This window comes from Pimephales promelas, chromosome 16 (assembly GCF_988280905.1).
Source record: "Pimephales promelas chromosome 16, fPimPro1.hap1.1, whole genome shotgun sequence".
Classification (NCBI taxonomy): Eukaryota; Metazoa; Chordata; class Actinopteri; order Cypriniformes; family Leuciscidae; genus Pimephales; species Pimephales promelas.
This window is the reverse complement of record NC_142784.1, coordinates 15739929-15758571: the sequence shown is the minus strand read 5'-3', so window position 1 is coordinate 15758571 and position 18643 is coordinate 15739929. Positions and strand designations below refer to the sequence as shown.

The 18643-nt window shown below is 39.9% G+C and overlaps 1 protein-coding gene across 17 annotated transcripts in view; it reads right to left on the bottom strand.

The window, feature by feature from the left end:
- Positions 1-18643, bottom strand: part of mecom (MDS1 and EVI1 complex locus) — a 205450-nt gene that overhangs the window by 10952 nt on the left and 175855 nt on the right. For 4 of the 17 annotated variants that reach the window (XM_089121082.1, XM_089121067.1, XM_089121070.1 and 1 more), the window contains 9 exons: positions 17805-17921; positions 13100-13202; positions 12772-13018; positions 11585-11732; positions 10217-10397; positions 5838-7233; positions 5649-5739; positions 4032-4058; positions 54-220 (listed from right to left, as the gene is read on the bottom strand). In XM_089121082.1, the coding sequence (XP_088977208.1) occupies positions 54-220; positions 4032-4058; positions 5649-5739; positions 5838-7233; positions 10217-10397; positions 11585-11732; positions 12772-13018; positions 13100-13202; positions 17805-17921 (2477 nt within the window). The remainder of the gene's footprint in view (positions 1-53; positions 221-4031; positions 4059-5648; positions 5740-5837; positions 7234-10216; positions 10398-11584; positions 11733-12771; positions 13019-13099; positions 13203-17804; positions 17922-18643) is intronic. The other 13 variants (XM_089121068.1, XM_089121071.1, XM_089121072.1 and 10 more) reach the window with 11 other exon arrangements.

Here is an 18643-nt window from a genome sequence, read left to right as displayed (position 1 = left end):
TAATATATGGCCATAATGTTCTAAGAGGAAGTCGTGTTCATCATCCTGGTTACCTGCAGGTGTAGCGCTCTTTGCCCTTGCGTAACAGTGTCTCAGGAAGGGTGGTGGGTGGAGCCCGGAAGTCGAACATGGAGGGAACGGAACGCATGATGTCACCGCCGTCTGGCTTCAAAGAGCCGAAGGATTCCAGCTTTTCGGCCATGTTTTCAATCGCTGACATCTGCGAGGGACAGAGAATAGTTTTATTACCTCATTGTGAGGTCTTTAAAGACACACATCCCCACTGTGTGTTACCCGCATTTATTGACATGCAGTTGCGTTCTACCACAGATGTGTGGGGGAAAAACGCTGACCGTGAACTTTCACTATCGGATAACAGTGTGAAATGCTTTCACTGATCTGTAATGTCCAATTTTGGCGCACAAACACAAATAACAATGCACGTTATAAGATGGACCACACATGTGCACACACACACAAACACACACACATAGAGAGAGATTCATGTGGATAAGAACTGCTGCCAATTTACTAATTAAGCCTAACAGTTGCTTTCATCAGAAATGGACACACTCTCAAAGGGGAAGGAGCTACATGTGTGTGTCAGCCAGAGAATGAGAACAACATAAGGCCTGTGTGTGTGTGTGTGTGTGTGTGTGTGTGTGTGTGAGGCACACTGAAGAGCAGGAGTGATTCATGTCCTATGTTGGCCATAAAGCATTCAGTGCACAATATGAGCAGACAGCACATTCGTCAATATGAAAGATGTTGACATTACTGATCAAGGCTGAGACAGCAGTAATAATGATATCATAGGAAGGAGAGGGAGGGGACGGAGCTGAGGGAGGGGGGGTGGGGGTCCCTGTAGGCGAGCGGGCCTATCAACCACAGCGCAACAGTGAGGGCTTTCAGAGAGCACAGCGGATTTGCATTATTTCATGCGTGTATTGAATTTTCCCCTTTACTTATTTCAGGTTTTGGTGACAAATCAGTCCTGATTCACAGTGAAAGACATACATGGCACACACATATACATGACACACACACATACAGACTTGCATACATAAACACACAAAAAAGTCTGTTTCCTTCAGGAGAAAGTTCAGTATAGAAGTTGTAGCCCTCAAACCGTATTCACTTTATAGCCCTTAATCTTGTAATTGTGGACAAATGTGGGCACAGAGGACTCAGGTGTGATCCTAATTTTTATTTATTATAAATGCTATGTCACTGTCTTCGATAAAGTTTTGTCTATCCATTTATGGTCTTTTTTTTATTTTGGGGGAACTTTTGAATTTATTTACTTCAAAAAGTACCACATTTTCTATGTAAAATATTTAAGAAAGAAAGAAAGTTTATCTTAGAACCAATGGAGAGCCAATGGGGGCTTGTGTCTCCTGCTTGATCTCAACAAGGTCTCAAATTGCGCTCAAATTTTCTCTCTCATTTCTCATCAAGTTCCTCCAAGACCAAGTAACCTGAGTTCTGTGTTATTGTAGGAATGAATGAAATAGACACAAAAGGTTGTTGATTTACGAGTAAAATGAAACTAATGTGGATGGCATTGCTTAGACAATGTTGGAAAAAATTCATCTTGGTGATCTTGGAGATGTTTTGCAGTCTTTTCTTCTCCAAATCGAAGAAAGAAGGGATAAATCTTTACATTTACAAGTATTATGTGAAAGGAGAGGAGAAAGAATGGGGCACTGAAAGAGAGAGAAAGATCAACACGCGAGATAATTTGGACGTTTGATGAGGATTGACAGCTGGGAGTTAAAGTTCTCCATTGGAACGTCAGGATCACATCCTCCGGGAGGATGTGAAGTGTCAGACCTGTTTGACACCAACTCTCTCTCCTTCTCCCCATAAATCACAGACAGAGAGGAGGGATATAAGTGTATTTAATGAACTACTGTCATATATCTACAGTAGATGATGTGCTGTCCCACTCAACGAATGCTCGGCTACACTCTATTAGCATCTCAAACTCAACAAAACATTGTCATTTTTCACTTATCAGCCAGACCACCAAATCACAACACTTGGAGAAACAAAAAGTAAATATACTGAAATTAATTCATCTATTTTCCCTTCAGTTTTGATAAATTGAACATTTGTTACCATAGGATTAACTCTGTTTCTCTGCACAATGAGACTGAATGCGGACCAAATAAAGATTTTTACTCATGTCTCCTGCTTTAATGACTTATCCCCAGAGAAAAACACCCTAGTAATTTCATGTGACTTTAGATTTTCAGAAGAGATATCGAAAATGTCTCAAACTGTGCTTATAATTGCCAAAATCGCAAAGTCTGCAATCAAAAGTTGATTTTCATATGAGCTCGAACATGATCTGCACTATACTATCAACCTTCATTTTTACAGCATGTCAGCAATTGTCATTTTCATTTTCATTTCTCCTTAGGGATTTTAGGAGAAACATCTGAGACAAAGTAACACGAACCATGGCAGACTCCATTAAGACTTCTGCGGTATGAAAGAGCAATAAAGCCTTCCTCAGGGACAGAGGGTTGGTCCAAAAATTCACACACGCACATTTTATAGTCATTTCGATTGGTCATTGAAGTCTAAACATATTACCATAGATTGGTATCTCTATGATTGCTGTAACAACTAAGTCCAAAGAAATCTGTGATCGCCTAGGAATGGACTTCCTGGATGGTTAAGTAGCCTTCACCCTCTCCATCTCTCTGGCTGGGGTAGGGCAGCTGCTGAGTTGCCCATTCTCAGTAGTGTGTGTCTGAGAGGCCCTTCATTAGTAAGAGCTTTTTCAATTGTTGATCTTATCAGGGTACCAGATGTCTTGGGTCTGGAAACCCCCTTATGCGCTATCACACACGCTCAGAGAGGGGTCCCAGAGAGACTGTTACCCCTCCAGTGATGCGATGCCGTACGGGGAGTGTCGCCACCCCAAATCAGAGCCGTGGTCTGTTACTCTCTCTATGTAAATAATCAAATTCACTGCATTATCAGTGGTAGCCATCAGAAATAACAACTGTTCTGTCTGGTTAACACACACACTGGCACACAAGAGCGGAGACATGAGTGCACCAAATGACACACAAACAGCAGATTCATTCACACGGGCACAGTCAAAAGACATTCTTCCACTGTTCAACCAGAGTGCATTTCATTTCAAGAGTAGTTGTGTTTTTATTTATATATATAGAAGACCAAATGTGCTGTTTTATTGTACTTAAATCCAAACTAATCGATCTGTTGCCATGCACTGACCAAATAACGCAAAAAAGTGAAAAATTACAGATGTTTACAGACAAAACTTTAATCTTCTCTGAATGGGATTGACTTTGGACCAGATTTAGCTGTTTTAGGTATGATTTGAGCCACTTTTCCACCATTGGGCCAAACTGTTTTCTTTGCTTAACCATTCCATTCCATGCCGATCCAGCCCAGCCGGTGCGGATATGGTTTTATTTTCCATTGTGGTGCTGATAACAGACCCCTTTTGAATGTAATACAAATCCATCAGTCTTGAAGAGTTTACAGATGCTATAAGATGTAAATAGCGATTAAATTAAATAAATTTTTATGAATATGCGTTTACGTCGTTGAAATAGCACACTTAGCCAGCTACAGAGAGAAACTGTTAGCCAGGCAACAGACAAGTGACCAATCCTGAGTTGCGATGTCACTACACAGATTCAGTCAGCAAGGTTCGGAGAGCATTCGAATGAGAATTCTCGGGCTGAGAACGGTTTGTAATCATGCTATGCCGAACAAATCTCAAGTGGAAACATAACTAGAGCCTAACTAAAAACCTTTTGGCCCGACGGTGGAAATGCAGCTTTGGTCCATGCATTTGTTTATTTGAGTCATGCATTACACACGCTAATACTGAGTGGCAGTGTACATGTACATGTAGCAACAGGGTGATTTGCATTAAATTATTAAGCATGTGTGTATGTGTGTGTGTGTGTGTGTGTGTGTGTGTGTGTGTGTGTGTGTGTGTGTGTGGAAGCACATGAATGACTTGGTTTGGAGTAACTTACCCATGTTCTCTGATCAGGCATGCGAAACTGGGGGCAGGACAGAAGGGAAACAGCATATCAAAATCAAGAATCAGACTGATCGTGTGTGATTATGCAATGTGATGTTTAGTAAAGGTTAATATCCCACACTTATAGAATTTTATTTTATTTTATCCAGTGGTTGTCTAATTCTTTTTACTATTATTTTTTCTTATAGAAAACATAGTATTCCATCAAATGTTCTGAAGACTAATGATAAATAAAAAAATATGAATATAATACAATAACAATAATATTTGTATCATAATTATTAGCTAATTGAAATGCAGCTGGTGTGCTCTGATAATAAAAGCATTGAAACTTAAGTCCCATCCCTCGCCAACAATCCACTTGATCTTCCAATGTTTGTATTGCGCTCTACTGCTTAGCATTAAACTAATACAGTACATGGCAAACTGCATTTCCCACAATGCATCTGTGCTGTCAATAGTATCCCTGGTGCTGATTAGAGAGTCCAGTGAGCATATAGTGCAGTAAAGTAGATGCTGATAGGTCACCTCGTTAGGCAGTGTGTCAGGGACATGTGGATATTATCTCACACAGACACAAGGCATACACGGGGAATAAATCAGGCCAATGAAACAGCCCATAAAACACTGTCCTGAAACAGCCAGTAAAACACTACACCAGTAAGCGTCTATGTGTGCGTTTCAGGGTCTTTATGTGTACCAGACATGTGTGTGTGGGTTTATATGAGAACTATGTATTACTTTTACAGAACACTGATAGCGAACACACAATGACATAGAGCAGACAGGTTACTTAATACACACAAACGAGGTTACATAGACACTCAGGCACAAAACCACACGCTTATACTCTGACAAAATCACTCATTACACACACACAAACACACACCATCCAGGGATATGGGTCAGTGTCTGGCAGTTTAACAGGGTATCAAATTGTGACATCATAATCAAAGACACCCACACAGAGACGTGTCACAAAGCTCCCACCCTGCCTGAGTCTCACATCTGGACCTGATCACTCACAGTGAAAGAAACACACGGAGGAACATAGGGGTCGCTATGCTAATGCTAAAACACTGGGGCCCTGTAAAGCTACTGCCAACATACTGTAGCTATTATGTCAATACTAGAATCACGAGGAGTTATTTGGTCAATACTGGAAATTGCATTCAATTGGACAAGTAATGTTATGTTAGCGTTTAAAATTGCTTCGAATTTGGTTAATGTACTGAACTGATTTTAAAGCTGCAAGTGATTTCTGCATCTGAAATACACTAACTGAAATTTGTCATTACCGTAAAATAATGGGATATACAGGATGAATGTTTCACGAACACATACTGTATATAAACATCTAGGTAATTGTGCGTGTAAATTGTGCTTGATGCTTTTACCTTGGAATTAACGCACCACCATTTTTGTTAACATTGGTGGGAACGAACAGATGAGAAAGCTCTGAAGTCATAGAACAGCTTGCGTTAACACTGACTGCAGTAGCACAGAAAGAGCCAATTGAAAATAGGCTAATGATTTGTGCAGGACTATGGGGATGAGGTAATAAAATAAAATAAAGTCAGCAGTGGGAAAATATTCTGACAAATCTCACCTGTGGGTGGAAGAGAAATCCAGGAGCGGGCCGCATATACTTGTCCTTGAGGACTTCGAATGGATCGTTCATCTTTCTCTTCTCAACCCTGCTGATGTTAAATTTCTATCAGTTCTCATGGCAAGTTTAACTGAACTAAATCTATCCCATTCCTCTAACACAGTAGGAAGCACATGTGATTGACAGTACCTGTAAATGGGATCCATGAAGAAAGGCGTAGGTCTTGCGTGTTGGAGGGACGGGTCGGCTTTGGGTGGCTCTGGTTCCACCCTCTCTTCTCCAAAGACAGGGTTCTTTTTTAACTCTTCCCCTCTTACACTCTTTCCTCGACTTCGCCCGCCAAGACTGAGGTCCAGCGGCTGATCCTGGTTGGCTGATTGTACATGTGAGGCTTCTGGTTTCAAAGGGCCGCAGGTGGCCGCAAGACGTTCTTCCTTCCGCTTGGTGGTGAGGTCAAAAGGTGATTCAGCATTTCTGCCCTTAAGTTTTTTACCCTCAACTGGAGGGCTTTCTGGCTCCCCTTTGTGGCCTGGAGGTCTCAGTTGCTCCCTTTCAGGGAAAGGATAGACTGATGGAGAGAAGGCGGGAAAGAACGACAGAGGGAACATGGAAGGGTATGGCAATGCCCCAACTTTTTTCTCTTGCAGGCCTGCAAGTCCCGTAGAACCAAAGTATTTCTCAGCAATGGAGGCAATTGCCTTGATCGAGTCATTAACGGCACCGGAAACAGCCGTTTGCTCATCCAAAGATGGTTGGACGAGCCCCGGCACAGGGAAGTCTTTTCCATTATTGGTGTTACTACAACTACTGGAGCTAACAAGAGTTGGGCTTTGGGCATTGCTGAACCCACTGGATTTCCTTTTCGGCCCTTTCCCATTTTCCCGCACTCTTTCCCGGTCGCTTTCTGCTTCACTTTCCAACTCTGAACCCGAAGTGCTCTCCAGCTCACTCCCACTCGGAGTGCTGACGTCGTCCAGATCACTACTCTCTGATTGGTCGCTCATCTTCCCGCCGTGCCTAGGCTTGGAGACGGGTCCTTCTCTCTGACGCTCCATGCTCTCGCCCTCCCCGTTGAACGAATCCTTGCGTAAACTCTTCAAGAGGTCATGCGACCCAGGGATGGGTGAGGACACCAGTGGACTCTTCCGTAGTTCAGTGCTCGGAGGGCCATTAATGGGTGATGTGGATGGGATTAGAGGGGGCCGGTGATAAAGTCCCGATGGGAAAAGTCCTGGAAAACTGAATGGGAATGCTGGAGGGCCTGCTGGGAATGTCAGCCCACCATGGTGCCGGTTTGTCCCAAAATAGTCTGCTAAACCAGGACTCCCATGGCTCATTCCAGCCAGTGCGGACTTTTCCAGGCCAGGGGTGCCAGGGAGGGCCATGCCTTGGGCAAATAACCCTCCTGCAGCAGCAGCGAAATGGTTTTTACCCTCGCAGAAGCGCCGATGCTTGTTTAGGGATGACGTGGTGCTAAACATCTGGCCACAGTCTTTGCACTTGATCTGAGTGCGACAGTCTGCGTGCATGCGCTTGTGGCGGCACAGATTGGAGAACTGCGTGTAAGATTTGTGGCAGACCTCACCTAAAGACAGTGAGACATGGACATACGGCATAAAAGGACGGTTTTGGCTTGTCGCACACATCCATTAACAAAACAAACAAAAATGCAGGATAAGCAAGGATGGCAGCTAAAAGAATGCAATGTCACACACAGGTGCACACACACACACACACACACACACACACACACAGACAAGGACATCACAATGGCTCTATTTTAAGCGTGAGAAGGAAACAGAGTTGAATGAATCCTCTCCCGCAGGTCCGTTCCCATGGACCAAGCGACGTCTCTGTCTATCATACACACACACACACACACACATACAGTATATCTCACATTGTTACACATTATTCACTCTTCACACAACATTCTTGAAAACTCATGACGGATCCTAAACTCTTGTTCATGTCACTGCACACACACTCCGTCCTAACGACAGTGTATACAGTTAAATCCCTAACGCACACTCTGAAAGTAATAAAATCACCCTATACATTACCAATCTAACACCTCTAGTGTGAAACGAAGCCTTTTAACCACCCGCATTTCTCATCATAATCACATATCTTATTGCAAAAGTGACATTTTATTTTAATTTATGGAAGCTAGGGAGTCTAGAAGGGGGGTTTTGCTAATCCCTGTCAGATTGCATGAGGTGTGAGGTTCTACCGCGGGATGTGTTTATGGAGTCGGCCACTCACGCAGACTGATCAAGAGATGGGAAGTAAATATTAGTGCAAGGTAAAAGGAAGATAAAGGAAAGAAAATTATTACTCACCCTGATGTTGTTTCAAACCTATATGACTTTATTTCATCCGCATAATACAAAAGAAGATATTCTGAATATCTCTTTTTGTCCACTGAGTGAAAGTTAGTGGGGTTCAAAACAACATTGGACCCCACTGACTTTCACTGTATGGTAAAAAAGAAAGAAAGAAATGCTTTCAAGTTTGGACCAACACAAGAATGAGTAAAAAAATGTTTTTGATTTTTTGTTCACACACATACTTACAGCTTGGATATTGTACATTTAGGAAGCACAGCAGATATACACACACTCAGACACACATCGCTTTATAATTGTGAACAACTGGACACACTCGGATGAGCAGGTGTGAAATCTGGGGCGTGTGTGAGGGAAGATCTGTGGGCACTTCAGAGTGCTGTGTTTTGTCAGGTCTTAATAAACCGTAACAAAATATTATAAACACATTCCGCAGTGGTGAACAGCCAGTAGTAAAATAAATGTGCATGAGTGTTTGAGCAAAAGAGAGATTTTTCTCTTGTAGTTTAACATAATTAGCTATATTTTTGTCAATGTTTGTTTCAGCAAACACGGCATGAAGTATATGAACACATATATGCAAACAAAAGCACATGAGTGAGTTATATGAGACCTTATAAGTGACTAATTTTATTTTATTAATACTTTTGAGTTTTGAATGAAATAAAGGTATATTATTAATTATTATAAACATTAGGCTATGGAAGCAGCAGACTAGAGAGCATAGCTGTGCCTATGTACAAATCAAAGTGCATGTGTGTGGTGTATTCGGTGTGTGTGTGTGTGTGTGTGTGTGTGTGTGTGTTGTTGCGAGGTCATTAAGTGTTGTTAGCTGTGCTTGTTCAAATGCTGATTGCTGTAAATGGCTGTGTGCTCGTCTCTGTATGAGTTGGGCTGCATGTGGTAGTGATTTTCCAGGAATGGAGTTAGCAAGCTAGTTACTGTCTGATATGTGGTGTTTTTTGGGGGGGGATAACGTCTACACGATCTGTGTGGGATCAGCACTCTGAGGGTCAATGCAAGAAGTTCAATTGGGCAAAGTTCAGAGGTAGCAGTATGGTTTAAGACGTTTAAAGCTCTATGAGGGAAAGTGAGGTATTTATGCAGGATGAGATTAAGAATTCAAGTCATTCGCGTATGAGTTTGGAGGTCAAAGGCCATGCACTGGCATTGCAGAGCTGGTTTTCTGACAAGCATTGTAAGAAAGTCTAAGGTAAACATGCACTGAGTGTGCCAAATGATTCAAAGCTGATATGATTATAAGAACACGACTTTTGGTGTGTATAAATAAATATAGTCAGTAGCATTTACTCAAGATTTAACCTGAGAATCAAAAGAGTCAAAGTGAATCATCAGTTATCACACACCACAGCACAAATGGAGTGACCACACACATCCAGTACAAACACACACAGTCAGTAAATACAGTGCATCAAACATCCTAGCCTGCAAAAAATAGCTTTAGGTTATAGCAAAATGAACACAGAATCACACATTGGTTTTGAATTAAAAATAACATTAATAGATATAAATGTTAACTAATCATATTAAACCATTTAACATTATTATTAATAATAATAATATTCATAATAATTAAAATACTGTATAATATTAGTATACTGGTTGGTTATTGGTTATTTAATTCTGAGTACCCTGTGTTAAAGACAACATGAGAACAAAATTACCCCCATTTTATGTAATAATGCACATTCCTTGTCTTCCTGTGCATGATTCATCAGTAAATTGGTTTTATAAAGAAAAGTGCAATCTCTGAAACAGCTTCACTTCTCTGACTGCCACGTTTCACAATCTAATTAATTACTGATGTATAAAAAAGATGTTTTTTTTTTTTCTTTGTGAATGTTGTTTTCCTGTGAAATGTGTCATTTTGGAAGTAAAATGGGAGTGAATGCTGTTTCATGTTGACTTTAAAAAGAGCAAGATCAGGATGATCTGACATCAACATAAGTGCTGGAAAACCCAGGCCAGCCGGAGAGCTCCACCAGTCTTTTAAAAAAAACAAGATTTCAAAAAAAGTGTTGTTTTTTTTAAAGCTCATTGAAGGTATAGTTGTCTTTTAACTATACGACTGTAAAAAGTGGAGTGGATCTATCTAGAATCCGGAATCAAACATTCAGACTTTGGCAGGAATTTCAAAAGGATGCTGGAGCTCTCCAGCTCTGCAGTGTGGTGTTCAGAGTAGAAAGCATGCAGACTTACATATGAAGGGTCTGAGTGACTTACATATGAAGGGCTTGACGGAAGAGTGGATGTGTTTGTGTTGTTTAAGGCCTGAGGAGGTGGCGAAGGTCTTGCCGCAGTCGGGGCAGGCGTGAGCTCGAGCCCCCACGTGCTGAGAGCGGATGTGCCTCTGCAAGTTACTGGGGTCTGTGAACACCTGCTGGGTAAAGAGAGAGGAATACAGGGAGGAAGTTTACATACACATACCCTACAGATATTAGGCTCTGGATCTCAACTGGTTTTGCTTCAGGATGTAGATACTGTACACAAGTAAACAAAAGCCTCTATAGGTTCATGCTCTAAAATACAGTAGACTTTGACTGGACGTATAACCGTATATATTGATGTATCACAACAAAGAATGTTCACCTCCATTTTATACATTGATAAGCCAATTTATTTTGCTACTATGCATGATTATACACCTTATTCCTGACGACCTTACTGCGTTTTGAATTATGGGCGGCACTTCCGGTTTGGGGAACTTCTATTCAAAAAAGCTAAGTTTGACTGGATGAGCTGTCAATTTTCCTTCATGATTTATTTACAGTCATCATGAGAATAACGTTATACTTTGTATTTTAACGTGATATGTTATAATAAGAATATCTATGGAAAGAGCTCTTTTCAGTCGCTGCTTTCTTTTCCTCATGATGATTTTATTTTTTTCCTTTGCAATCCGCTGTAAAAGTATGAAAAAGGACACCATACGGCACATTTGCGGTCTGTTCTCCCGAATTTAATTTACGATATTCCATTTATAATTCACTGGAATGCACGAAGAATCTCTCATTATTCTCCTCAAATACTCATGTCCCTTTCCAGGTTTGTTTTCACAGTAAATGCAATTTATAATCTGTCAAAATGACAGGAATCACTTTGATATAGTCACGTAAAGCTGAAGTTAAAGAGCATTTTTGATTAAGGCTTGTTATACAATATAGATTTTTGCCTACTACAGTGATATTTAACCAAAGATTCGCGCATATGGGGCTATTTTTGCCTGTCTGTTGAAAGTACCTGTTGATTCTTTTAAGCTTTTCAATTTTATTTTAACGTTTGATGGTTGAAGGGTGAGTCAATTAATGTCATCTCATTGTTACACTTTTTTTAACGTGATTGTTTCACTGATTGTTTACAGTTTAACGGAAGTTACACCCACAATTCGCCCAAAGCGTCATAGGGCGTAGGAATAAGGTGGATACGGTTAGTTGCTTTTTATTATTTGCATTTAGCACCGTTTTTGTTTTTTCCTCATGATGCAATTACTGAAATTGAGGTAACAGATTTGGGAAAAGTGAGCTACAGTAAGAGACACCTGTTTTTGCACTAATGTCTGGACTCTACCTTTGAGCAGTTTTCACATTCGTAGTGCTTGCCGTTGTCATGTGACATCTGGTGGCGAATCAGGTTTGATTTCCAGTTGAAGGCCTTCGGGCACTGATCACACTTATACTCTCTCTCGTCAGAGTGAGACAGAGAGTGAGTGTCCAGACTGAGAGAAAAAGAGAAAGACGGATTTATTAGATTTCACCATGTTTGGGTTAAAATCAGGAGGGAGCTAAATCTCTTTAGAGACATCTCCGGGATGTTTTCAAAAGTTAAAGAGTAGTAGGAGTAGACACTTTAAAAAAAAAAAAAACTTTTGCTGATAATTTACTCACCCTAAAGTCATCCAAGATGTCCATGTCATTCTTTCTTCAGTCGAAAAGAAATTAAAGATTTTAATGAAAACATTCCAGAATTTTTCTCCATATAATAGACTTCAATGGGAACCAAACGGTTCAAGGTCCAAAAGTGCAGCTTCAAAGGGCTTTAAACAACACCAAACGATGAATAAGGGTCTTATCAAGCAAACCGATCGCTCATCTAAAAACAAATGAAAAGTTAATATTTATAAGCACAAATGCTTGCCTTGCTCTGTTCTGCGATGCACAATCGTGACTCAAAATGAACGAATCTTTTTGTTCTTACAACGATTCAATGAACGTGATGAACGAAATGACTCGAAAAAAGATTAGTTCATTTTGAAGAACGAGTTCGAACAGGAAAGTCACACAGAACAGAGCAAGGCGAGCATTTGTGCTTATAAAACTTACATTCTTTAATTTTTTTTTAAATGAGCGATCGTTTCGCTAGATAAGACTCTTATTCATCGTCTGGTGTCGTTTAAAGCCCTTTGAACAGTTTGCACTGAAACTCTCATTTGGACCTTGAACAATTCGGTTGCCATTGCAGTCCATTAAATGGAGAAAATCCTGGAATGTTTTCATTAAAAACCTTAATTTCTTTTCGACTGAAGAAAGAATGACATGGACATCTTGGATGACATTAGGGTGAGCACATTATCAGCAAAAGTTTTTTTTTTTAAAAAGTGAACTACTCCTTTAAAAGCATCGCTAAAAAAAGAAAATAGAGTTTTGGTAATGTTTAGTTAGTCTGTAGTCAGTTAGCTTCATATAAGGGACTACAGTTGAAAATTAGCTAATACTGTTACAATATTTGTGTTGGGAACAAATAAAAAATAAAAATACCTCTGTGCATCAGGAAAGACCTGTTCGCACTCCTTACACTCCTGAGGTGAGCGGGGTAAGTTTAGAGGGAGAGAGTGTAGGTGCAGCGGGTCGAGATCAGCATCGTCTCCGGCGCTGGGCAGACCCTGTTTAGACAGCTTGAAGCCGGAGGAAGGCGGGGGACCGCATGCGTGCTTCTGATGGTCCAACAGCTCTGAACCAGACTCGAAGTTTAGGTCACAGTCCTCACAGCGGTATTGACGCTCCTCTGCGGGACAACACAAAAAGTGAGTTAGCAAGCGAGTGTATTCGTGTGTGTGTGTTTATGTGTGTATGAGTGCAAACTCACCGTGTATGTCTGGAGCCATGGTCTCACATGAAAACTCCTCAGCCTTCATGAACAGTAAGAGTTCCTCACCCGGCTGGACCTCTCGGACCACACGGTAAAAGATCTAGAGAGAGAGAGACAGACGTTACACATGGGACAAAACTCTGATACACCACTTTTTGAAAAGAAAGCAATACTGATCAAAAGTCACAGTAAAGATTTCCAAGTGCTGTTTTCTTGAACTTTCTATTCATCAAGAATCCTAAAAAAAGCATATTAAGCAGCATATTTTACGAGCATGTGAAATAAATAAAGGATGATTTGAAACGACAACACATTTTGATTTTGATGGACAACAATGATGGGAACCTGAGCTCGAGATGTGTGTGTGTGTGTGTGTTTGAAAGAGATGGTGTTAAAGGATCCGAACGGAGACCTATCTGTTTGACACACACACACTTCCTGTGTGAACACAATAGGTAGTGGGAGAAACAGTTGTGTTATTTGGATGGTGTTATTTTTGGCAAGCCTTGAAGGCATTAGACGGCTCACTTCCTGTGCAGTCCGGTGGTGACATTCGAGCATTCGTATTAGAGATGTCACACAATCAGATAGACACACACAAAAACTTCTGATATTATGAGAAAGGCAGTAGTGAGTTGGAAACCTTTTGGAAAAGCCACAGTCATTATGTGTGTGTGTGTGTACACAAGACCCAGCAGGCCATGGGGGACACGGAGGGACCGAGTCCTGCTCTATTGTTTAACAGGAGAATACAGGGAACTAGCAGAACCCTCAAGACGACATGAGAACAGACTCTCTCACACACACTTTCACAGCCCGTCTACCCCTTCTGGTGCCTTCCTGCAGATCTCTGATATCTTGTACTTGTAATGTCACAACCGACCCTGTTTCTTTGCGTGTATGTGTGTTTTTATCGCACACACTCGCGCACAAAGGCAGGGAGCAAAGGGCCACAATAATATTGTGAGTATGAGACAATGGCAGAGCTGTTCAAATGTGGTGTGAGGGGCTGTGGGGTGAATGATACGGGCACACACACTCGTACAACTTGTTGGCCCGGGGACGTAGCGAAGCAGCCAAGCTCAGAGATCAGGGGATTCACTCCTGGCAACCCCTCCTGGGCCCTGGCCTGGATCCTCAGTGCCAAGGGTGAGTGCCAACCTGCAGGTCTTTTCAGATGCCACAGAAGAGTCTGTGTGTGTTTGGCTGCGTGCACAACACACACACTCACAAACTATGTTCTGAGAATGAATGTGTCTTATCAGGAGGATTTTTGAGCACTAACCAAACAGAAGGTTATATATCAAGATGAGTGACACAATGTCACTACAGCAAGACAAAACTGACTCCAGAAGAAACTAGATATGACAATCCACTCTGGATGTTCCCAAAAGGAAATTAAGATAATATTAACAGATACATATAAAGGAATATAAACAAATTGTTAGATGTCTATAATAAATGTACTACAAGTAAGTAAAAAATAGTTTCCAAAGGCAAAAAAATAAAATAATAAAATAATAATCATACAATAAATTGAACATGCTAAACTTTTTCTTTTGTAGTTACCAAAACCTCCTCCATTCTTCCACTAATTACTTAAAATTAGATAAAAATAAAATAAATAAAAGAAGAAAATAATACATAAAATGAATATAAAAAAAATGTTTAACCAAAATAAAGAAATACTCCCTGGATTTTCCCAAATGTAAAAAAGAATTCAAGAAAAAAAATATATATATATAAATATGAACCATTCTAAGTAAATTGAAATACTCAAAATAAAATAAATACTCTCTACATGGATGTTATCAGATAAATATTACTCATAAATTAAATAAAATCAAAACACATTTTTTTATTTTTTTTATTTTTTTATTTGGGGAATAGGATTTAGGTTAGTCTAGTCATTATAATTATGGAACGTTCTCATGGGGGTTATGAGCAACACACTTCTGTATTCTGTAGTCGCATCACTTCCGGTTCAGGTCTTTTGCATGTGCTTCTTTAAATATAGAGTTATTTTAGTCAATATACCTTCGAAGATGAGCATAACTGATGCCCATCACATATGCAGAGTGATATCTAAAAGTTATTTAATTTTTCTTCCTCTATCCCCGTCAGTTCAAACTCCTTTTTTGTTTGTTTTTTGAGATGAGTTTTCCTGTTTGTTTCTAGGAATGCTCAACATCAAGCCTATTTGATAACTAGGTAAACGTATCTGGGTTAGAATGTCACTTAGGGTTAACTAACTGATAAGTGAAAACTTGTAAACTTTCAGTGGCTTACAATAACAGAATAAGTCAATTGAGTCTACCTTAAACAGAGTCAACAAACCAGGCCTATCCCATACCTAGACCTCAATCTACATGGAGATTTAATATGATCCTTGCCAATCTTTGACCCATACAAAGAAGTCAAAGACGACAAATCCGTAAGGCTGTATCGTCAGGTCTCATCACTGCAAGACTTTAAGAGACACAGGCACTTGCACTTGCACTTTCAGGGCACTCAGAAGTGCACCAGATAATCGTTACCTTGACTTCAGCGATTACTGAAGCAAACAGCGCAAGACTTTCCTCTCTCTTGTGTTCCAAGTAAGAGAGGTCACTTCATATACAAGCACCACACACACACATACACTCACATAGCTTGCCTCTATTGTGTAAGTGTCTATGAGAAACGGATGTTAGTCGACTGATGTCCTGATAAACAGGTCCATTAGATCCTTCGTTCAGCAGTGTAGAAATGAAAAACACTCTCACACCGACCAACGCCTCACACTAAAAATCCCCCTTCCCCAGGTCCAGTGAAAAGGTGGTGAGTGACAAGCTGGAATAATCGGCCAATCAGCTTTCCTTGTGTCCAAGTCGATCAATATCTGTCCACCCATGGATTTTGTTCCTGTTAATTGTTCTAGTAATACTTCAACTAAGCATTAAAAAGCTACATTTGAATAATTTGTTTCACGTTCCATCTTTTTCCTCTATTTTAAGTAAAGTAAAATTAAAATTGTAAATTAAAAAAGTAAAATTGTTAAATAGTAAAATCAAAACCCATCTGGTAGTTTGTCCAGTTTGTTGTTCTAAGTGACATATTAAGGAATATTTAAAGAGTGTGATTTTGAAAAAGAAGAGCACATTCTTTCACGTAAACCGAATTTCCTATTCTTTCTGAAGGCTGATAACTGATAACAGTCTTTTGTATCTCTCTCTCCAGGTTTTGTCGCTATAAGGAGGTACAGCGTGATTATAAAAACATGTGGGTTGCCGGAAGCCATAAAGTCTAAGCTGAGCTCTTTGTTATGACAAGGTGTCATAGTTTAACAATTATGGCCCATATCAAAATGCTGTGTCTGAACAGGTTCCCTTCCTCCGTTTCTCTTCATGTAACCCTTTAGAAAAGTAAAATATTTAGAAAATCTAGACCTCCCAGCCATCATATTGTCTTGCTCTCTCACTCATGTGCTGGTCAAACATCAAAAACACACTTGAGATTGAGAAACGTTTTGATTAGATTCTTCTAGTGGATCTCATTTTGTAAAGCTGAGTATGGAAAAGTACAATTGGCCTGTTTAACATCTGAATGCATCCTCATCATACGTCATTTCACTTGAAAAGGCCGACTGGTGCTTCGAGAGCCCTTTGTTATCTGCAGATAGGCAAATGGTAAGTTAATTTCATAATGACTGTGTCCACTGAATATCTCACAGTGTGATTTGGATGCCCAGAAGAGTGTGATCTCTGATTGCATGATTATTCATCCTTGCTGTGTAGTGGTTCAAGAAAGCATAACATAACTTCAACTCAACCCAATCCAGCTAAACGTTACTTCAATGTCTCCAGTGCAGATCAACTCACTCTAAACTGAATCTAGTCTTTACTTGTTACAATTCATTCCAGTCATGTTCAGTTTGCTATAACTTCTCTTAATTGAATCTAGCAACTCAGTTTGCCTCATCTTATTTTTTTCCAGTCCAAGTCAACTCAATGAAAATAGGTTTAATCCAGCTCAACTTAATTGAATCCAGCTCAACTTGACCTAACTCTATTTTTACTCAATTTAATCCAGCACAACTCAACACAATGTAATCTCAATTCAATTCAGACCAACTCAACTCAGTTTACAATTTAATTGAATCGAGTCAAACTCAGTTCAGCATAACTGACTATAACTTTAATCTAGTGTAACTTAATCCAACTTTATCACTCAATTTCTCCTCAAAATATGGACATAAAAGCTTTAATTTTTAAAAGTTATCGATTTAAACATGCAAAACCGGACAAAGTAACCTCAGAGAATTGGTTCAACTATTAAAGAAGAAAATAGAAGATAAACAGAAGCTAAAATTTTGTATACAATTTTTGTGAATAAAACGTGACTCTCTCTTTTTAAGAGTCTGTCTTTCACTCCACAAGGATTCAGGAATTTATTGTCCCTCATATCCGAGTGCAAAGATACAAAATGTGTGATTATCATCATGCTTGACCGAGAGAGTGCGTGTGGGTGTGTGTGTGTGATCCTGGCCTGTGGTCCTTCACGCTGCAGCCAAGATACAAAAGACCAAAACACAAAAACACAGTGACACACGCAGAACGAGAATGCAGAAGGAATCTGCTATTAAAGATAGCAGAAACACCTTTAAACACTTCATTATGTTGGCAATGCAGGTGCTCAGTGTGTGTGTGTGTTCTCCACGTACCTGCTCATGTATCTGGCAGGCTGTGAGGTTGTGTTGGTGGGTGGATGGAGAGATCTGGACGTGCCTTAGCCAGCTCCTGCTATCACATATGCTCCCATCCAAACCTGTCTGCTCGCCCTGACAGAGAAAGAGAACGAGAGATCAGTCTTTGATCTTGAACTTTGAAAGATTATCGTGCAGTGACTAAAATCTCATGCCACCCACTGAGGCAACACAGATAAGTCAAACTTATCGAAACACACACACACTTTCTCTAAAACACTCATACAGGCTCTGACAAAATCTTTGCACACTTCACTTCTCTCCCTCTCACAGACTCTTCAGCTTTACTGTCTAGTCATCAAGCGAATGTCACAAACAAAACAAAATTCTTAACTTCATCTTAAACATCATCTTGTGGATCTACTCGCTGATGTCTGTCCACTAAGTTTTACACATCAATACCACAGTCATTTTTTTTGAGTGTTGTATATTCCAGTGTTGTTTTGTGAAATGGACAAATTTTATTTTAAATGCATAAAATGTATAATTTTATACATTTTCAGCACTTATCCCCTGTCAAACATTTGAAAGGTTTTACTATTTAAATAAAAAAAATTATGCTTTTCCATTTTAAATGGAAAATGGAAAAGCTTAAAACGTTCTAAACATACTTGCATGCAAACAAAATGATTTTACAAAGACACAAATATTTCATAAAGACACTTTCAAGTCACCACTACACTTTCTGGCAAAAATCTCGAAACAGATTAACGGGTTTATCTTTCCAGAGCTGCCAAACAACAGTTCACTTTCTCTCTCGCTCTTTCAGTGATGCAAAACAAATGTGAAAACATTTT